Source organism: Prionailurus bengalensis, chromosome A2, assembly GCF_016509475.1.
Source record: "Prionailurus bengalensis isolate Pbe53 chromosome A2, Fcat_Pben_1.1_paternal_pri, whole genome shotgun sequence".
Taxonomy (NCBI): Eukaryota; Metazoa; Chordata; class Mammalia; order Carnivora; family Felidae; genus Prionailurus; species Prionailurus bengalensis.
In genome coordinates this window covers 57,843,748-57,866,595 of record NC_057348.1, presented here as the reverse complement: position 1 = coordinate 57,866,595, position 22,848 = coordinate 57,843,748, and the positions used below count along the sequence as shown (strand labels likewise).

The following is a 22,848-nucleotide window of genomic DNA, read 5'->3' as shown; positions in this document are numbered from 1 at the left end:
GAGAGTCTGTAGGAAGGAGTGCCTCCTTAACTACAGAAGACACTCAAAAGAGAAAACTGCGTAAATTTTGGTATGAAGAAAGAACCAAGGATTCCTCCACTCCTGAAAGGAGTCGATTTGCAGAGAACCCACAAATTCTCAAGCTAAAGGGCATTTTTATTTTTCTCCAACCCTTCCAATAAATGTGCTCACCAAAACATAGAACTCTTTTCAGTTGATCTGCACCATTCTTTTGGTTTTTTTTTCAAATTATTTCTATTTTTTAAAATTTAATTTGATTGTTTTTTACGCAAAAAAAAAAGGAAAAAAATTCTTATAGTTTTGAGTCCACAAAACTAAAAATTTAAACAAAAAAGTCTGTTTAAAGACTGCTAAGCATTTTTAGGAATTAAAGCCAAAACATTTGTCCAAGCTACAAATCTTAGGTACAAAGTTTCTTTTAGAAAACTTATTAGTGAAAAATGGTTTCTGGAATTCTGTTCTGCAAAAAGAGTCCATCACACTAAGTGGGCCAGGAACGGAAGCCTCTACTTACCAGCTCCTGCCCAGGTGGTGAGCCCAGAAGGAGCTCTCCGTGCAGAGCAATCACCGTTTGACAAGGCTGCCATAATTGCACTATTAGATTATGAAATTGCTAATAATAAGCTGTAATAACTACATTTGGCTAAAACTGCAGATTTATTCTTGTACCCAGAGGCTCATTTCTGGCTTTGGCCCCAGCCCGATATTGATTTCACCATTAGGCCATTTGACAACTGTTCAAATGGTGTTAACGCTGTGCCTCTTCCAGGCACACGATTTTGGGCTGTGACGCCAGACGCCTAATTCTCCTTCAAATCCAATATGGTGTATCTGCAAGAACAAGGTAACTGCACTTCTATTTATCCTATAGCTACACCTACAAGTGTAAATGGTTGACTCATTTGTGAATGCTTCCCTCTTACTACAACTCAGAACTCCTCCACTGCGACGCTTTTGACATTTCGGATCAAATCAATTTTTTGTAGGGGACTATCCCGTGCATTGCAGGATCTTCAGTGGCATCCCTGTCCTCTACCTACTAGATGCCAGTAGCATCATGAGTTGTGACAAGTAAAAATGTCCCCAGCTGAGAACCACTGCCTGACTGCTTCTTTATATAACCCTGTAACTGCGGGGACACAGATAACACAAAGCTTTTCTGATGACAGGAAGTGCAGTGAAGGACACCTCTCTGGTAATGTGAAGGGTAATCCCCATAAGCACACTGAACCCTGGCTCAGTGGACACAGAAACAGTGTTACGAAGAAAACCATTTGAGTTTTTGAAGAGGCTGCCAAGACAATTCAATGAAAAAAGAAGTCTTTTCAATAAATGGTCCTGGGACAAATGGACATCCACATGCAAATGACTGAAGCTGGACAGGCCTCCTCCTTGACCAAACACAAAATTCACTACAAATGATCATAAACCTAAACCTAAGAGCTAAAACTATAGAATGCTTAGAAGAGATCACAGATGTAAATGTTTGTGACCTTAAATTAGGCAATGGTTTCTCACAGATGAGACTAAAAACACAAGCAATGAAAAAAAAAAAAAGCAGAAAAACTGAATTGCATCAAAACATAAAAACACCATCAAGAAACTGAAAAAAAAAAAAAAAAACCAACCCACAGGATGGGAGGAAATATTTGCAAATCATACATCTGGTAAGGGTCTAGTGTGCAGAACACATAAATCTTACAACTCACTAATAAAAAGACAAATAACCCGGATAAGATAAGCGGCAAGGACAGTAATAGACAGTTCTCCCAAGAAGAGGTACAAATGACCAATAAGCACATGAAAAGATGCTTAACATCAGTAGCCACCAGGGAAAAGCAAATCAAAACCACAGTAAGCCACCACTTCACACTTGGAAAGCTATAAAATAAAAGACAGACAGTAACAAGTGTTGTCAAAGATGTGGAGAAACTGGAACCCTCAGACACTGCTGTGTAGTGGTGAATGGTGTAGCCACTGTGGAAACAGTCTGGCAGTTCCGTGAAAGGTTAAAAAGAGTTCCCATCTGGGGGCGCCTGGGTGGCTCAATTGGTTAAGTGTCTGACTCTGATTTCGGCTCTGGTCACGATCTCACGGTTCCGGAGTTCAAACCCTGTGTCAGGCTCCATGCTGACAGTGCAAGGTCTGCTTGGGATTCTCTCTCTCCCTGTCTCTCTGCCCCTCCCCTGCTCGCTCACTCGCTCTCTCTCTCTCTCTCTCTCTTCCTCTCAAAAATAAATATACTTAAAAAAAAATAAAAAGAGTTCCCATCTGACCCAATAATTCCACTCATAGGTAGGTACCCAAGAGAATAAAAACCTAAGTCTGCATAAAAAGTTGTACACAAGTGTTCATGGCAGCATTATTCATAATAGCCATGAGTAAAAACAACCCAACAACCAACCCAATGTCCATCAACTAATGAATGGGTGAATGTGCTATTAAATATTCCACAGTATGGAATACAATTCAGCCTTAAAGACCAAAAAACACTGACACATGTTACAACATGGATGAACCTTGTAAAAGTCAAAGAAACCAGGCACAAAAGAAAACAGATTGTATGGTGAAGTTAAGTTGGGGGATGAGGCATGGCAGGTAACTGCTGATTGGCATAGGACTGCTTGCTGTGGTGATGAAAATACTTTAAGACAGATAGTGGTGATGGTTATACGACTTTGTGAATATACTAAAAACCCCTGAATTGTACATTTTAGATAGGTGAATTATGTTGTGTGTGAATTCTATCTCCATAAAGCTGTTTTCTTAAAAAATTGCCATTTTAGGACACCTGGGTGGCTCAGTCGGTTGAGCGACCGACTTCGACTCAGGTCATGATCTCACGGTTTGTGAGTTTGAGCCCCATGTCAGGCTCAGAGCCTGCAGCCTGCTTCTGATTCTGTGTCTCCCTCTCTCTCTGCCCCTCCCCACTCATGCTCTGTCTCTTTCGGTCTCAGAAATAAATAAACATTTTTTTTAAATTGCCATTTTCTGCCACAGGAATACACAGAATGGAGACCACGCTGTTTCCTAAGTCTTGCTCTTTGGTGCAACAAAGTGGAGAGAAACTCCTCTGAAGACTTCTTAGCCCCAGGGGGCTCTTCCCCACAAGAAAAGAAGACCTCCCAAGTTTTGGGAGCTGGGATGAAGGTCAGGCTCTCCTTTAATGGCTGAGGGTCCTGGCACAGAGGGGACTTCTTAGGGAAGCAAGGGAGGGTGGAGCTAAGGCACAGCAGTACAGGTGCACCTCCTTGGGGACCCAGGGGTGTCATCTCTTCCCAGGAGGAGCCTAAGGCCTCAAGGAAGAAACCTAGTGTCAGATGCTGCTGTAGGAATGGCTCCCCCTCCCCTGTGCACAGGGAGCCATGACCTAGAGGACGAGGGGGCCACTCATTGGCGGTGGTCAAGGCTCGTTGCACCAGCTCAACCTACCCCCCACCCCCCCACCCCCCCCCCCCCCCAACCCCCACACACACACTGACCAGAAGCAACACAGGAGAACAGGGGTAGCAGGAGCTCTGGAGCCAGCCGACCCTCAGGCCTGTGGCCCACTCATGTCACCTCCCGTGTGCACCTGGAAATAACATCACCTGCTCACAGGATTGTCAGATGCCCAAGACTACATGGGATGACCCATGTCAAGTACTTTGGACAGTTTCTGGCACAGAGGAAGCCCTCAGTTACTGGGCGCTTCCTCCTCTTCCCTTTTCTTTCAAGCTCTGGAGGTCACAGAGGGTCTCAAGGGCAAGGAGGCTCAACAGCACCCCTCTAGGAAAAAGTCTGCTGGGAAGCAAGTCAGATATTGCCAACACTGTGCCAACGTTCCAGAAATTTCATCATTTCACATTTAAACTCAATCAACACTGGATTCAAATCCCAGCCTTCCTTCTGTGCTGTATGACCTTAGCCAAGTCCCCCATCCTGGTGGAGCCTCAGTGTCCTCATCTGAACGGTGAGAACCAGTCCCTTCCTCAGTAAGTTGAGGTGTGAACTTCTGTGCTTGGTGCACAGAAGGACTCCTCGATACACGTTAGCTATTATTTTTATTGTTGCTAATTTGACACTATTATTATCAACACCACGACAACAAAATTCCTACTAGGGCTTAGCACCACAACCCGCTTTGAGAGCATACACCCCAACTCTGGTGGCCCCAGCAGAGAGCTTCACACCCCGAGCATCTTTTTCCCAGGTGGGTGACTGCGGTCTGGCGGCAGCAGGCAGCCACAACCTCTAGCAGCCCTTGATGAAATCAGTCTGGAGGGGCTGAGGCCAAGTATCCCAGGTTTCAGGCGGACCAGAGCTCCATGCCCATTGGGCATGTTCTGAGATCAGAGCTGCCTCACCGTGTGCTCTTTTTCTGAACGGGCTGGGTCTGAGAGAAGGTACTCTGAGTCCTAAGGGATTCTGCTCCTGTCAGAAGCTGCCAGGCTGCTCAGCCGTAAGGGAGAGGAGCTTGTTAGCAGTCCCCAGCAGGGGGAGCCATCACTCCAGGCTGAGCCTTTCACCAACTTTCAGACCGAAGCCAGGCCTCCCCAAAGCATGCAAAGTTCGGCAAACCTACAGGGTCTGTGCAGCAGGGATGCCAGGCTCACCGGGCACCAGGCCACATCCCCATTTCCAGAAGCTGCCCAGGTAGCCAGCTCCTCTCACCAATGGCTGGCCCAGCCCTGGAACAAGCTGCCTTCTTCCCAAGGATGCAGAAAACACCTGTGATGATAATCTTGTCAAGACAGCATTACAGGGATTTAAAGAGGGACTACAGGCTGCTGCCACATGAACTTGAATCACACTCACAAATCCTAATTCGGAGCCAGAGTGATCACCTGAGAGGGGAGCTGCCCCACAGCCAGCCGCACAGCTTCTGAACAATCTCAATGGAGACAAAGCTTCTCCGTCAAGAGTGAGCTAAATGCCTGGATCTGACCCGCCATCACTCAGAGGCAAGTCTAGGTGAATCAGCAATTTGGGTTCCTCACTTGGTTTGGCTCCAGCTCTGTGCTGAGACAGTCATGGGCCTGAGGGTCTCTTTCCTACCAGCCCTGCTGCCAGGAGCTGGCAGCCTCCAGGGCTCTGTTCACCCACACGACTTCGCTGCAGGCTTCAAAAGGGCTCCTTGCCACCCTGCTTCACGCCCCAGCACTGCTGGGACCAGGCCCCAACATTCAAACAAAAGAGCAAGAAAACAACCAAGTCCAGGGCCCTTGAGAGCTAGGAAGACAGTGTGTTGTTCTCAGGGGCTCATAAGCTTCCAGAGTAATCAGGAGAAAAAGAACCTCAAGAAAGTCCCCGGTCCCAGCCCTGGCAGGGTGGAGCACCATGTGGGCATGTGCCTTCCGGGCCTGAACATCTACCCCCTTCCCAAAAGCAGGCCAAAGGGGTTGGGAGTGGGTGCAGGCGCCAGTGTGGCTCCAAGAAGATCTGGGATAGAGAGAAAATACTGGTTTCATTATCAGAAAGATCTGGGTCCTCGGCCTATCTTTATGACCAGGGGCAAGTTATTCTGCCATTCTGTTTCTTTATCTAAAAGATGAAGCCAGGGGCGCCTGGGTGGCGCAGTCGGTTAAGCGTCCGACTTCAGCCAGGTCACGATCTCTCGGTCCGTGAGTTCAAGCCCCGCGTCAGGCTCTGGGCTGATGGCTCAGAGCCTGGAGCCTGTTTCCGATTCTGTGTCTCCCTCTCTCTCTGCCCCTCCCCCGTTCATGCTCTGTCTCTCTCTGTCCCAAAAATAAAAAACGTTGAAAAAAAAAATTTTTTAAAAGATGAAGCCAAAAATACTTACTGCCCATAGCTAGTATGAGGATAGAAGTCAACATATGTAAGACCACTGGAGGCCAGCCTGTCTACCTGATCTCTGCCCACTCCAACCAAAGGACCAAATCACACCACACCATAGCCCCAGAGACCATGTGGGAGGCCCTCATATTCAGCAACAGGGTGACTATTGCCTTTGATGGCCATGATGGTATGAGGCTGATGCATGAACTACCTGTGAAGGCAGAGGCCATTTTGACAGGTTTCTCTCGAAATGAACGTGACCTCCTTCATCTCCATCCCCACTCATGATGTTACGGGTTTAAAGTGATCCCAGAGGAAAACACGAACCCAGACGGAGGGTGAAAAAGCCTCATGGCTGGCAGGTAGCCACCCTACCTGATGACACAGTTGCCTCGGTTGGATGCAAAGATGACGATGGGGGCGATAGAAGATTCCAGGGCCCGGTGCAGGTAGGTGAAGCACTCGATGTCCAGCATGTGGACTTCATCAACAAAGAGCACACCTGGAACCAGCTCAGCAATGCCCTGATCGATGTACTTATTCACCACCTTGTTAATCTCCCCTCGAAGTTTGTCTAGGAGAGAGCAGGAGTAGACAGGCAAGGTCAGGTGGCGGGAGTGGTCACCTTTTCTCCTCATCCCCCCCCCAAATTTGACCCAAACCCAAGTGTGGAGCCCAGTTTTACTGCTGGCTGTGTGACCTTTGTCAGGTTACATCCCCGCTTCAGTGCCATCATCTGAAAATAGGGATAATCACCACGTAGAAGTCACAGAACTGGCAGCTTCCCCTGCCAACATGTCCTGTTAAGTCTGTAAATGGCTTTGAATTTTGCATGTCTTCACAAGGGCACACATCTCCCCCCAGTCGCACTTCTCACCTTTTGCCTTATTGCTCACATCCACCCACCTAGTGCCCTGCCACATCCCAGAGTTGGGGAGCCCTGCATGAAGTGAGTTTTCATATGCAAATTTTTCCATTCTGCACTCGGGAAATGACCCTTTCTTTTGGCCCTGTAGACAAAGCTTAGGTTAATTAACTTTCAATCAAGTGCCTAGGCGAAGGAACAGGGTGCGTGAACAGGCCTCTCACAAGCCTCTCTGGCAGGAAATCTGGAGAATTGCAGGCTCTGAGGAAAGGTCCCACTTCAGAGATCTAGAGGGGCGGGGCTCTCAGCGTCAAAGAGGACCATCTAAGGTCACGGTTCTCATTCTCCTGCCCAGCCCCTGCACTAGCATCAGGAGGGAGCAGCTCACAAACACAGAAAAGGAAGATCAGATGCCACATCTGCCACCAGAGCCTTGAGGCAGGGCTGGTCAGAAGAGGAGGCATGGTGAAAATGATTACAGCACAGACACTGGTCTTGGCAACTCTAATAGAAAGGTCTCAGATCATTCCATGGGCTAACGTGAAACAGAAAACCTTTCAAGGTGACAGAGCCATAGGTGGTAATTAGAAAAAAGAGGGACGTACCAGGTGAGAAGGAGAGGCAGGGTCCTCACCAGGGTGAGAAGAGAGGACACCCAAGGTCCACAAGGGAGCAGCGACATCCCTGCCAAACTCTGGGAAGGGCCCAGGAGGCTGAGTGGGGCAGGCTAGGAGCTGTGGGGTGGCTGCAGGGAACTAAGGCGGCGGGGCTTGCCGTGCTCGGGGTGCTCCGGCAGGAGCTGTCCTGCACGGCTGGCCCGATACAACCCACGTTTCTGGGACCTCAAAGGGACAGGAGATTGTGACAGCCCCCATCTCACAGACGAGTGCAAGGATACTAAGTGCATCCAGGAGGCCGTGCTAGCACTTGGGGCCAGACAGCACACAGTGTGCTTTATTTACAACTGTCTAAAGCAGCCACGGGCTGGTCAGACTCTGAATGAAGAGGAAGAAAGAACCTGTCCCAAGGCATTTCCTCAGGTCCGGGGATTCACTTGAAAAGCCTCTCATGCTATGCCAGAATCCAGGGCCCTACAGCTCAGCATCTTGCTCACAGGCCTTACTATTTCTCTTACCTGTGATTTCGGTCTTCTTTGGCTTCATTAACTGGCCCATCATAGACAGGATGTCTTGTCCGCCCTGCAAAACAGAAGATTTACACAGTCAGTCCCGCTCTCTAAGGCACCTGCAGAAGTCTCATCGTCACCACCTCCATCACACCAGTTACCACTGTCAACTGGACACAGGGTCCTGAGGCGTGGAGAAGCCAGACCGCTTCTCCCACCCCTCCCCCACAACGGAAAGCGTGAGGAGCGTCCAAGCAGAGGGATTTTTAAGAGGCTCCCCTCAGCCTGCAAGAAGGAGCAAAACCCTTCGTGGGAAGTACCAGCTCTGTGGGGCCCGGCCTAGTCTCCCTCTCCAGCCATTTCCTTTCCAATCAGCACTCCCTGATTAGCCACACAGGACTGTACCCTCCTCTGAACACCCACGTTCTTTCCGTGCTTTGGCATACTCTAGTTCACCTGCCAGGAAGCACCATCTCTTTTCTGGGAAGCGCCAGTTACCCGTAAAGTTCAGGTCAAAGGCCCCTGCCCTCTGCCGATGCTCTGGTTCCCTTGGGGACACAGGGATTGTGGAAGGAAGCGTTAAGACATACTTATCTACGTTCCTGTGTCTCCTTACTAAACTCGACTACACAGTCACATTAACGTAGTCCTGGTCTGGAGCTGCTCACCACCTGCCCACTGCTGACCGTCCCCCCAGCCCCTCCTAGTGCCATCAGCAAGAGGTGCTGTTTTGTCACCTGCACGGGATGAAGAGATCCCATTGTTGCCACGCCCTGCGACACAGAGGTGCTCGCTAAATGTTCAGCTGTAAAATGTAGCAAATGTTTCCTGAGAACCTACAACACTTGATCCTGCAGGACAAGAACTATAATGCCTTCTTCACAGAGGAGGGAACTCAAAACCAGATAGCCCTAAATCACGGAAAACCCGGGGACACAGAGGGACTAACTGGCTGAGCTCATTAGTGTCGGAGTGATACAATCCCTGACTCCCAACTCTTGGCCAAACACTCTAACTAAGGCAAACACTCCCAGGAGGCTGGTTTGGGGACAGCCATTCTAACACTGAGGGACCTGGAGGTCCGAGACAATTCTTCACCAATCTCTTGGCCAAGGCTCCAAGGGGCAAAACACCAAGGGTCAAATTTCAAGTTAGAAAGTCTATTCCCTGCTGGTGAGGAGGTGGACTCTCTTAAGATCAAGAGGAAATCGAACTGAAAGACCAGCAGCAGGGAAGGGGTGGGGTTTTAAAATCACACATTTCCTAGAGATGTCAAAAAGTCATACTATATTTCCCCCACGTTTATCAGTCAAGGCGTAAGTATCCATCTTGTCGGCATGAGGAGCAGACACAATTCCTGCTCAAAGCGGAAACACTGAAGATTCTGCTAAGCAGGGGGGAAGACACAGCTTTGTCGGGCTTTCTGAAATCCTGCAAAGGTCTCAAAGAACACTCCTGCCCTCCACTGTTAACACCCAGAGAATCCCAGGCATGAGCGTGAGCCCGATGCTGGAGAGAAGCCACAGAAGAAGCTGGCTAGCTCAGGGCCAGAGGCTTGGCTGGGATAAGAAACAATACACACGAAATCATCTGTGACTAGAGCATTTGAATTGGAACAAAGGAGTCGCTCGTAGCTCATGTCGATGTTAATTGCTGAACATCACAGATAGAAAAGGACCGTCTGCCCTAAGAAACGGGCAGCAAGAGTCTGACAATTCATTCCCAGGGCTTCCCAGGGCTTCCGTGCACACACAAAAGGGCTCGTGTGCCAGGTCACGCCGGCATCGAGGCAGCACCTGGGGCCGTGCATTGGCCACATCCAAGTCATGCAAGGTCACATCCTGGATGATTTCTTTCTTCTTGTGCACATCCCCCTTTGGCAAGGGGACATACTCTTCAGCTTCAAGGTCGAATTCTGTGGCGTAGGTATCACACCTGCCCTGCCTCTGCAAAAAGAGAGAAACCGGAGTGCCTGGTGAGTTTTCACTGCCAAGTCCCCGAATGGCACAGTGCTAAGTGAGATAAAAGTCTCAGTTCCCAACCGCAGGCCTGACAGCCTACTTGACAAACTCCAAATATGCCCCACTCCCCTGCTGCCAAGAGAAGGAAGCTATCTGCTCATCACTGGGCTCCAAAAACCCAGTTGAAAAACACCTGATACTTTCTCCAAGAATCTTTCCCCCCTCTCTTTCTTTTAACTGTATGCAATTCCTGATAAAGGGCAAATCCAGTAGATTAACTGGAGACGGAGGGAGCTGTTCAGACTCTTTTGTAGGTGGGTGATTTATCGTATGATATGAAGTATTATGCTCATCCATTAAACAGTGAGGAACACTGTACAGGACACTGAAAATCAGATATAAAAAGAATGCCAACTAATGCAGCATCCCCTTCCACATGCATATATCTTGGGAAGAAAATACCAAAGAGATAAAAGGAAGATTAAATACGCTGCACATTTCAATTTGAAAATGACTACAGTTGTTTTGCTTTCTCACCCTGTACTCCCCCCCTCTACGCAGGTTTTAGTATTTTTCGAACAGACTGTCTGTTTTAATCATGAGAAGGTTAAAGCAGGAAGATAAAGGGAAAGCAAACTTTATTAAACCTAAAGGGGCAACTGCTGACCTTCCATCAGCATCGTGCCAGATGCCAGCCCCCTCCCGCACCCCGCACCCCCTGAAGAAAACAACCCCCTTGTAACCCAGGCCTCCTCGCGCAAACCAGTCATAGCATCACCTTCACAGCCCCACTGTTGGCTTCGATGTAGATCACATCTCCAGCTTCTACTCGCTCTTTCTGCAAACTTTCAAAAATGCTGGGATCCAGCTTTAAAAAAAGAAAAAAACCCAAAAACATGGGGCTCAGAGAACTGTAATACAATATTTATTTCCAACTCACCGTAAGGTACCTTTCCACAAGAGGCTTGTAGCTACCTCATGACTATATGGAGAAAGTATATTTGTGCGCGTGTGTGTGTGTGCGTGTGTGTGTGAGTGGATATAGGAGAACACTGGCTTTGGGGATGTGTGTCCTAGAGATAGCAGGAGAGTGAGGGCACCCAAGGAGAACACAAGGGGAGATCTAGAATTCTCCTTCCTTTTACTCCTGAGGTCGCAAAATGGCAAATATGGCTCTGACTGCTTTTAGGTGAGGTCTACGCTGTCCAGGGGACCACAGGCCCTAACGCCCCCTTTTGGGGTTGCTCTCCCTGCTTCAATTCTTCTCCTCCTCACCTCAGGTGGGGGTGGAACTTCCTGCAAGTGAAGCACCTGCTGGAACCTGCTTGCTCTTTACGGCTGGCACTTTTGGTGGTCGTGATTTTAGACAAGGCTCTCTGAGCCTCAGTTTCCTCATCTACACAGCAGCACCCAGGTGTAAATATCCAAAGGGAAACACAAACCAGGATCTTTCCCAGGCCTTTTAATTCAAATCCATGTCTGTTCTCGGACCTGCCTGCTTAAATCTCCAGAAAAGGAGAGGAGTGTATTTTGCAGACTGCTGCTTTTCTCCGGATCATCCAGATTCAGGCTACCTTTGATGTTAATATTCTAGGACAGCATCTTTTGTCAGCAGTCAGGATTTAAACATAAGTTTCTTGGGGCACCTGGTTGGTGAAACGTCTGTCTGACTTGATTTCGGCCCAGGTCATGATCCCAGAGTTGTGGGAATGAGCCCCGCGTCGTGCTGAGCATGGAGCCTGCTCAGGATTCTCTCTCTCCCTCTCTGCATGCCCCTCCCTGCTCATGTGTGCTCTCTCTCTCTCTCTCTCTCACAAAATAAATAAACTAAAAAAAAAAATAGGAAGTTTCTCTCTGTTAAACTTCAAGGACACCTGTTTCTCAGTTAAACTTTATATTTTATAATGCGAAAAAAACTTTGTCTCAAAATTAAAGAGTAAAAATCTAGGACTCCGTGAAAGAACCCAGACACAAAAGAACACATGCTTGTATGACTCCATTTACATGAAATGTTCAGAAAGGACAAATACACAGAAACAGAAAATGAATTAGTGGTTGCCAGGAGGTGTGGGTGGGAATGGGCACTATTGTCAATGGGCATGAGGTTTCTTGTGGGGTGCTGAAAATGTTCTAAAATTGGACAGTGGTGATGGTTGTACCACTGTAAGTAGATTAAAATTCCTAGAGTTGTACACTTAAAATGGGTGAATTTTATTTAAAATTAAATCTCAATAAAGCTGTTAGAGACAGTAACCACAGGAACAAACTCGGGGCTTTGTGTCACTGGCGTGGTGAGGCCTGGTAACCTCCTAGAGCACAAGGAGCAGAGCTTATGACACAGGCCTGGCACGAGGCAGGTACGTGGTAACGATGGCAAATACGGTATTCTCCTTCACAAATCAATACCTCTACCAACTATTTCTCTTTTTTATTCTTAATTTTTTAAATCTTTATTTATTTATTTATTTATTTAATTTTTTTTCAACATTTATTTATTTTTGGGACAGAGAGAGACAGAGCATGAATGGGGGAGGGGCAGAGAGAGAGGGAGACACAGAATCGGAAACAGGCTCCAGGCTCCGAGCCATCAGCCCAGAGCCCGACGCGGGGCTCGAACTCCCGGACCGCGAGATCGTGACCTGGCTGAAGTCGGACGCTTAACCGACTGCGCCACCCAGGCGCCCCTAAATCTTTATTTATTTTTGAGAGAGACAGAGCACAAGCAGGAGAGGGACAGAGCAAGAGGGAGACACAGAATCCAAAGCAGACTCCAGGCTCTGAGCTGTGAGCATAGAATCTGATGCGGGGCTTGAACTCACGAACTGCAAGATCATGACCTGAGCTGAAGTCAGATGCTTAACCAACTGCGCCTCCCAGGCACCCCCCTACACCAACTATTTGAGCTCTGTTTGTCCAAGTATTTTGTACATATGCTCAAAGGAGCTAGAAGTACTCATCTGGGAAGAAGAAAAATTTATTTTCTTTCTCGTGTTATTTTCTTTTTTTTTTTTAAGCTTTATTTGTTTATTTGGAGAGAGACAGAGACAGCATGAGTGGCGGAGGGGCAGGGAGAGAGGGAAATAGAGACTCTCAAGCAGGATCCCTGCTGTCAGCGCAGAGCCCGACGTGGGACTCAAACTCACAAACTGCGAGATCATGACCTGAGCTGAAACAAAAGAGTTGGATGCTTAACTGACTGAGCCACCCAAGTGCCCCGCTTCTGTTATTTTCTTGAAGAAACTGTGCAAAGTGGCCTGATGGAGGGCAGGAATGTAAACAGCAGGCCTGACTTCAGCTATCCTACAATGGGGAGGGGTCCTTTTTTTTTTTTTGCCTCAAGCACTTTAATATCGGTTAATTTCCCAAATGAATTGACTGAAGATGTAATTACTGGAAAGGCGGCAGATCCTACTAAGAAATCTAATTAATACAGAATGGGAGAGATGAGGGGGAGGTTTAAAAGAGGTATTTGCAGAGGCAACTTCCTGAGATGGAAACCCTGTTAGGAAAAAGAAAAATGACCCTCTGAAGAAGTGACATTTTTATGATCTCCATAAAGCAGTGACCAAGAAACCACCTTACAGGATCAAAGAACCATAAAATCGCAGAAGAGAACGAAGATGGAGACATTATATGGTCAACCTACCACAGTTCACAGATGGGCACCCAGAGGCCCAGAGAGCTCAACTGACTCCTGAAGGTCACACAGCAAGTTGGAGGGACAACATAACAGTTGGGATGCAGAGTCTGCTCTCCCTGTTAACAGGCTGTAGGACCCTAGGACACCTGCTTATTAACCTCTTTATGCAGGCTCAGTTCCCTTATCTGTAACATGAGGGAAACTATACACGCGGCACATACACATGTAGAAAGCTATAAATAACAACAAATGAAGTATTTGTTAAAGCACTTAGCCGGGGCCTGCCACATCCAGTAAGTAAGAGCTATAATGCTTTTATAACTATTATAATACTGTTTATTATAAATAGCAATAAGACAATACCTACAATCCCAATCGTCCCATTTCTCTAACTGAAGGCTCTCACAGTAACATCAACAGCTACCACTTCCTAGGTAACTGGGGCTACACCCAAAGCTACAACTTTTATATCCTTCTAAGAACTCCATGAGATAGATAGGCAAACATCCCCATTTAACAGACAAAGAAACTACTGCTCAGAGATTAAGTAACTTGCCAAAAGCCACACCGCTGTCAGCAGCAGAGGCTGGTCTCTCTTTCAGACTTTGTCTGCCTCCAAACCACACTCTTCCCCCAGGTGCCCCTGCCACCTGCATCCTCAAGGTTGACAGACAAGTGTCTGAGGAGCATAATCGAGGGCCCCACGCTGCCACCACTATGGTTTCTCCACAAAGCTGTAGCCTGAGCAGAACCAACCGCTAAAGCTACTATAGGTTTCGGGGCCCTGACTCCTGAAAGGAATTGGCAGTCAGGATTCTGTGTTTGGCCCCTTGAGACGTCCATTCGTCATCCTACACGACTCTTACCAGATTAGTCACTGCTGCTTCTTTCTCGAAGCATGGGCACTGATATCTGAAAAATTAATCCACAGGTTCAGAGACAGGCTCGTGACCTTTGACACACGGTCACAATACAGGATACACGATGGCAGGCACTCAGCTCATGTCTTAATGCACAGTTTCACAGGAGTGAATGAGAAAAGCAAGAGCTATCTTTATTGAGTCTCCCTGTGTACTTGCCCTATTCTAGGTACTGCTCCGTACACGAAACATCCTCAAACGGCCCTGTGACGTATCATCACCCACAGCGCACAGAGCAAAATGGGACACTGAGCGGTTATGCCACTTGCCCAAGGCCATGCAGTGCGGAGAGATTCTGAGGCAAGAGAAAACAGAGGACAAACACATACTCACTTTCAGCTGTTTGGTTCCTTTGGCCGTTTTTAGTCCTATGATCACATGGCTAATGGTCTTCCCGTATCCCCCCATGGGGTTCTCTGTCTCACACGGAGTCAGCTCTGTGACTTCGCCTTCATAAACTTCTTTGGTCTCCTTTATCCGCAGCCCTGGAAGAGACGGCAGGTGAGCTCCAGAACTCTCTCTCACAGATTCGTATTCCCTCTCTCTCTTACGTAAGTCCTTAATAGCCTTTTTAGCCACAAACCTTCCATGTCACAACGACTGACAAGTCAGCCTTACTAATAATGTACGTTCAAGGGTAGAAAAGTACTGGATAGGAAAATACTGTAACTGTAAACTGGAGGAGCTAGTCAGAACGCAGACAATTTTATTTCAACTTTTCAAAGGGACTTCCTCGGTTCAAATCTAGAATTAATTAGACAAGCTACAATTCTCAAAATTGTATCCGCCATCTGTTCCACCCCCAAGGGGGTGAAATTAAGCTTTAACCTCTAATCCAATTTCTGAACCCCAACCATTCTACTCCACTAGAGCAGCAACTACATATACCCTTGTTTCTTGTGTTTTTGATTCTTGAAAAAAAATTTCAGAACCAATGGAATAACTCCTTACATCCCTTGTGTCACCAACAGACCTGAGCTAGGTATGTTATGTTAATTAGAGGTCCGTGCCAACAGCAAGTGATATGTGACCTGCCAAATGTTCTGGGCCTCTGACTGACCCTTGGTGCACACCCCAAGAAGAAATACCCAGTTGTCATTCAGCATTTGCAGTGGGTTGTTCTAGAAGTTTTCCAAGGCCACAACCCCAAAACAACCCCCCCTCACCCTATAATAAAGCATTCAGTTTTCAGATTAGAATATTATAAGTGAAGGCAAATGTCTCTCCTTGTTCGAAACATCAACCACATAAGCTAGTCAATAAATGTTGTTGGCAAACAAAGAATTGTTACCAAATTAATTTTTACAACATGGTCTCAGTGCCTTTTTATATAATGTTTTTGCTGCCTAAAGTACTCTTCCCTCCTTTCTGGCTTTGCCAACTCCCCAGCTGAAATACTTACTCCTTCTAGAAAGCTTGCCTGACACACCCTTCTTCTTTACCCTCCAATGACTCCCATGGCAACCTGTGCCTCCCACCCAGCACTCACACATGGGATTGCAGGGACTCTGGAGACCTGACTCCCCCTCTGCTAGACAGTCAATAGCCACACACAAAAATGGATGAATGCAGGAAGATACTCAAGGGGAAAGGGAGTGCCATCAGGCAGACCATCCGATACCTAAGAAATCTGTCTACAGATACTTCTGCATATTCTCCGTAATGCCCAAGATCTCTAAGGAAGTTGCCATGTGATGCAATAGCTCAGGTCCACCATGACACCCCCAACCCTGAAACCCAGGCCTCATCTGGATCAAAGGTTTTTTGCCTCCAAAGTCAACACAGGCATGCCCCTGCAGGGAAGAGTGACTGGAGGGGGCACAAGGAGCTTTTGGAGTTCTAGTACTGGTCTTTTGATCTGGGTGTAGGGTACATGAGTATGCTGACTTTATGAAAACTCACTGAGCTATATACCTATGATTATGTTTTCTTCCTGTGTGTATGTATGTATCGACATACATACACACACACATATATATAATGCTTTAATAACACATTAAAATAACAACAAGAAAATTGGGTTTTTCTTTTCTTTTAAACATTTTTTTAAGTTTGGGGCACCTGGGTGGCTCAGTCGGTTGAGCATCTGACTTCGGCTCAGGTCATGATCTCACATTTCCTGGGTTCGAGCCCTGCGTCGGGCTCTGTGCTGACAGCTGAGAGCCTGGAGCCTATTTCAGATTCTGTGTCTCCCTCTCTCTGCCCATTCCCTGCTCATGCTCTGTGTCTCTCTGTCTCTCAAAAATGAATAAACGTTAAAAAAATTTTTTAATTTTTTTAAGTTTATTTATTTATCTTGAGAGAGAGAGAGAGAGAGAAAGAGAGAGAGAGAGAGAGAGAGAGAGAGAGAGAATCCCAAGCCGGCTTTGCATGGTCAGCACTAAGCCCTACGTGGGGCTCGAACCCACGAACCGTGAGATCATGACCTGAGCCGAAATCAAGAGTAAAACACTTAACCGACTGAGCCACCCAGGCGCCCCATGAGTTTTTCTAACAAAGCAATGATAATTACTAATAACTAAAGATTTTCTTCGTTTTTTTTTTAAACTCTGCTAAGATTTTTGTATGTATGTATGTATGTATGTATGTATGTATAAGTAAGCTATTTATAAGTAAGCTCCACACCCAGCATGGCGCCCAACACAGGGGCTTGAACTCACCATCCTGAGATCAAGAGTGGGACATTTAACCGACTGAGCCACCCAAACACCCTGCAAATAAAGGTTTTCTTAAGACAGGAAAACAAACGCATACCACTGAACACGGTTGCTCTGAAAGCACACACACACACACACACACACACACACACACGCATGCACAAACTCTCCCAAATTCCTAAAGTCTGAGTCTAGAGATACAAATGGCTTTCTCTGAAACCATGCCCACCACAGGTAAGTTAACAGCTAATGCATCTGTTTTCCAAGAATTCTACATCAACAAGAAAATAATTTTAAGTCACTGTATATGTCATCGGTTCAAAGACAAGGAGGAAAACATCCTTGGGTCATACTAGTTGAAGATGGGTACAGAAGGAGTCCCTACATTTAGGAAAGCCGCGGGCCACACCAGTAGGAACATACTATTTATAGGTTTACCTCTGGCTGTGGCAGCCTCTTAGCCCACAGAAGCAGCCCTCCTGCCAGTCTGTGGAGGGCTTGCATGTCACTGCCTCATTTGATCCTGCACTGGTATCGTGAGGACAAGAGGAGGTGCCACCACATCCCAACCTAGCCCTGTGAAACAGCCAGAGTGAGGACTCTTTAGGTCATTTTACAGAGGGGAAGTCAGCTCCGGGAACTGGAGCAAAGGGTCCTTTCCTCCCTCGTGGTAGACCTGGGACAAGCGTGCAAGTCTTCTGGTTCTGAGACCAGCTTCTTCCCACCACACCACACTACACCACAGGGCCCCAGCTCACTGACTGCCTTTCCTACAACACTTGCTCTGTCCTTCCTCTTCCAGGTAACATGTGCCCACAGACCTCAGCGGTCCTTTCTGCCAGCCCTTGGGTGTGAGCCCAGTCTCCAGCAAATTCATGTTTTGCCCCAAGGAAAGAACACAAATGTAAGGGAAACCCATAGGCTAAAAAGATAGAAGACACATATCAACTAATCTATCATGCAGATAGATTGTGTCCTGATTCAAACAATAATTAAAAAAATCTTCAAAAAAGAAAAAGCACACTGTGACACAAGACAACTGGAAATTTGAATACTAACTAGATATTTGATGATACTAAGGAATATATTGTTTATTCTAGGCAGGACAGTGGTACAATGGGGTTTCCTTTAAGTCCTTATTTTTCAGAGACACATACTGAAATATTTATGGATGAAAAAGCAGGTCTGCAATTAACTTCAAAAGAATCTGGGAGGGGAATAATGGGGGCTACAGATCAATCAAGATTAACTATGAGCTGAAGCCTGGTGATGAGACCATGTGGGAAGGTCAGCATTTGACCACTTTTTGTACATTTGAAAATTTCCAAACTAAAAAGAAAAAAAACCAATGAAATACTATTCGACAACCTCAAGAATCGTTACAATTAAAAGGATGACAATTCCAAGAGTTGGTGAGGACGCAGAACAGCAGGAAGGTTTGCACTGCGAATGGGAGTATAAATTGACACAAATGCTTTAGAACTGACGTCTCCTAAAGTTGAACACATGAATATCCTGTATCCCTGTAATTCAGCTCCTAGGTATATACCCACTAGGTATGGGCGCGCGTGTGCACCAAGGGACATGGCCAGTAACGGTCATAGCAGCATTGTCCATGACTATCAAACACTGGGAAAACTCCAATATCCGTCAAATGTGGAAGAGATGCCTAAATGTGGCTTATTCACACAATAGAATATCACAGAGCAGTGAAAAAGAATTATTCTAAATACAACAATACTGATGAATCTCACAAACATAACTTTGTGGAAAAGAAGCCAAACACGGAAGAATACATACTGCATGACTGTGTATATGAGGTTCAAAAACAGGCATAACTACAACCATAATGTTAGAATCAAGACAGTTGTTAATGTGGGGGGGCGGGGAGGAAGGAAGAATGGAGATTGGGGGCAGACATGAAGGGCACTCTGGGGTATTGGCAATACTCTCTTTCTTGACTGGATGCTGGCGGCATGGGTTTTCCATGTACGACAATTCACAGAGCTATATGCTTAACGCTCCCGTGCACTTTACTGTATGTGCACACAAAAGTACCACGTCATTTTAAAAAGAAATATTTAAGTACGTAAAACTGGTAAGACCTGGCAAAGGAGGAACACTGCTGGCTTAAGTTTTGGGAACACTGCTCTAAACCTCAGCTGGAGTCTACATCATGGCTCTCACCCTTTAGAATCACGAGAGGTTTCTACTATTTTTCCTGCCCTGGCTGTACTCAGACCATCTGCCTGAATCTCAGGGGTTGGGATTGCTCCCCGGATGATGCCAACGTACAGTCACAGCTGAGAACCACTCATGTAAGAAGGAATGAAGAACTCTGTTCTGCTCACAATGTAGAGACACGAACCACTTGTGATGACAGGTAGCCCAGATATGGTTTGGGTGTCCTCACCATCAAGCCACCTCTGTTCTGATATGCAAATAGCCCAGCGGCACAAAGAAACACCGCCAATGGGGTCAGACACTCTCCATCACTTCGCATTTTTAAATGTGGTCATTATCTTATCTTTGGAGCAGTTGCCTTCTTTCTCCAGAAACCCAACCAGGACAAAGACTCTCTCAGATACTGAAGTTAAGGAAAAGTTCTACTCTACCTTCAGTCAATCTGATAGCCTACAAATGGAAGTTTTGGAACAGCCCCAAAAGAGATGTTGTGTTACATTTTGCCTTACCAAACTCTCAATTCCTGAACATCAAGACAAAAATTTTCCAAACTACATGAATGTATCAGAAGCCTGTGACATACTTGGAAAATTCTGTACTTTTAAAATGAACTTGGATTTTTTTTTCAATCAACAATTTTATATCCCACAGAGATAAATTCCTTCCAGTGGAATGCTTCCCTCTATTTCCTGTTAATGACCATGACATGAAATTCCTTGAGTGGGGAAGAAAGGCATTCCCGTCTCTCACTAGTGCCCGTATTTGTTTAGAAGTCGCTCTGTGCTGACAAGCAGGCAGGGGATGTGGGTGACGGACAATGAAAGCGGCTGTTAGCCAGGGAAGGGGCCGAGCTGGCGCTATCTCTGGCACCGGCAACACAAATGACACAGGTTTCATCTGCTGGCTCAGGTTTCTAAATCCCTGACAGGGACCTTCATCACGTCAAGGAAACAGCACAGACTTCTTGCTTTTTATTTCTGGTCAGCTTACCGCTTCCTCCCCACCCCTCTGCCAACTTCACAGGAATTCAAAGGCAGAGGAAGATGGGCAGGGTTCCTTTTTGAAGACAGTCAATGGCCTGCCTTTTTATTCTGTGGCAGGATCAAGAAATTCTCTTTACCTCACTGCCATCAAAAGAACTACGCTGCCCCTCCCCTCAAAAATGGCAAATTGCAAAATAGATACCTAGGAAATTTATCTTTATTTTTTCAAACTGCAGAGCATTAAAGTTACTTTCATGCAACCTAAACGCACGCACGTGTGCGAAAGTCAGTTTTGTCAGATTTTATCAAGGGCAGAAAAATATTTCTTTTTAATAATTAACAATACATATTGAAAGTGCTCAGGGATTTGGGCCAGTTGTAGCGTCTTAATTAGTGAGTTAAATACGATCTTTGCCACATGTTCATTAAGTTTTTAGAAGGCACTCAGAGAAAGATTTTATAAACCCTGGGTCCTGTGACCCATTTCCACCCTTATTCCAGATACGATGCAAAAGTCCAAAGACGGCCAAACATGTAATGACACCCGCTGAACCTCACAAACATCAATGCTGCTAAAGGAACAACACCTAAACCAGGTTCCATTTAGAAGACGTTTAAAGGGCAAAATACAGGGCACCTGGGTGGCTCAGTCAGTTAAGCGACCGGCTCTGGGTTTCAGCTCAGGGCATAATCTCATGGTTTGTGAGTTCGAGCCCCACGTCAGGCTCCGTGCTGACAGTATGAATAAGCCACATTTAAGCATCTCTTCCACATTTGATGGATATTGGAGTTTTCCCAGCGTTTGACAGTCATGGACAATGCTGGTATAGGATTCTGCACCTCCCCCTGCTCAATCTCAATCTCTCTCTCTCAATATAAACAAATAAACTTTAAAAAAGAAAGAAAGAAAAGGGCAAAATTCAGCCACACTGCTGTACAGGCTCTGATGAGCACAGAGGCCGCGGCCACACAACCCTCGCACTCTGTGGGTTGGCGTGGGAGAGGGGAGGGGCTGTGGCCAGCCAGGGCCAGAATGACAGCTGCGGTGCTGGCCCTGTTCCGTTCCCTGAGCTGAGTGGTGACGGCATAAGCGTTGACCTCATAAGAAATTGTTAAACTACAGGCATGCTTTACATACTTTTCTCTAAGTATGTTATATTTCAGTTTATAACAACCACCAAAAAAATTCAATGTTTCACAGTAAAAAAGATTTCCAGTAAGAAATACTTTACAGTTAAAAAAAAAAAAAAAAAAAAGTCCATACCTACACAACACAAAGCCTACAGACACAGCTCACAGGGTCTCTGGCTTAGAACAAGAGTCCCACCCTCCAGCGATCGCAGGGACCTGGTGCGGGTGAGCGCCTGGCGGGCGACATGAAGAAGCAGGGCCGGTGTACCAGGGACGGCGGCAGGCTGGAGGGCGAGCCCCGCTCTGGAAAGGGGCCCTGCTCAGCCCCACCCGACTGCTGCTATGTGGGAAGGAAAGCTTCTCTCAGGAAGCCAGAAAGAAGGATTTCATAGGACATTTCCCAATTTCTCAACACTGGCAACCAATGCAACATTTATTTTAAAAAACCCTGTGTAGACCAAGCGGAGTATGTCTATCACCAGACACAGACTGAGGGCTATCTTTCTTCGGCTAAAGGCTTCTGTTTTCTACCTGCTTTAAAAGCCCAGTCCCTTCTCTCATTCAGAAAAACTTCACTGAGCCCCACTATGTGCCAGGAACTGGGGCCACAGGAGATACTCTGTCCATAGCAGATGTTCAATCAACACCCAGTCTGCTCTTCTCCAGACTTTCCCATCTCCCAAAATGGCCACCTCTCTTTCTTTACAGCCCCACATCTAATCCTCTGGGCAATCCTGTCAGCCCCACCATCCAACTAGATCCAGAATCTGACCATTTCTTATCACCTCTGCCACCACCACCAGGTCCAAGCCACCACCATCTCCTGCTCAGGCTCCTCACAGTCTCCCACTGTCCCTTCACTCTTCTCACTGTCCCCTCTCCATGCCCCAGCCAGAGGGATCCTTGGACAACCCAAACCACTCTCTAATTGCTTCCCTTTTCACTCAGTGACAGATGCAAAGCCCTAATCATGCTTAAGACCCTACATGATTTCACCCCTGACCTAGACTTTAGCATTCTTAAGGCAAGCATTCTGGGTTAGACAAATCCACTCTTGCTTAAACTTTCCTCATTTCCTCCAAGCTTTCCAGTAAATTTCCTTCTGAAGAATGCTCACCTTGTTTTGACAACCAAAGGGCCTGGAAAACTGTACAGGCACTATGACAAGGGTTCATAACCCATGACTCAGCAACCGTATCCTAGAGATAGGCTCCCACATGTGCAGACACACATTAAACAGTTTTTAGTATCTTAAAAGGAATAAACTATTTCTAGATGTGAGGGACACTGGGATTTTCCCAGAGCGAGGGCAACAAAAATGGGGCAGGGAGACAGGCCCAGACCTCCTAGTGGAGAAGACGTAACTATTTGGGAGAGGCCATTTTCTTCTCATTGCAGGTCTTCAGAGCACAGGCTCTAGAATCCGAGAGCTATAGGTTCAGACTACAGTGCTGCTACTCACTAGCTGGGTCACTGTAGGCAAGTCGTGTAACGTCCTGAGACTCTGTGTCATCATATGCAAAATGAAGACAGAGAATTCCTCTTGGGGGAACAAAAGGCTATAATCAATGTTGAGGGGGGC

General features: G+C 46.6%; 1 protein-coding gene across 2 annotated transcripts in view; it reads right to left on the bottom strand.

Annotated features, from left to right (window-relative positions):
• RUVBL1 (RuvB like AAA ATPase 1) overlaps positions 1–22,848 on the bottom strand; it is a 44,631-nt gene that overhangs the window by 8,497 nt on the left and 13,286 nt on the right. The window contains exons 4-8 of one of the 2 annotated variants that reach the window (XM_043588275.1): positions 14,645–14,796; positions 10,530–10,619; positions 9,587–9,736; positions 7,800–7,863; positions 6,175–6,373 (exon numbers count right to left, since the gene is read on the bottom strand). In XM_043588275.1, coding sequence (XP_043444210.1) covers positions 6,175–6,373; positions 7,800–7,863; positions 9,587–9,736; positions 10,530–10,619; positions 14,645–14,796 — 655 coding nt within the window. The remainder of the gene's footprint in view (positions 1–6,174; positions 6,374–7,799; positions 7,864–9,586; positions 9,737–10,529; positions 10,620–14,644; positions 14,797–22,848) is intronic. The other variant, XM_043588276.1, reaches the window with a different exon arrangement.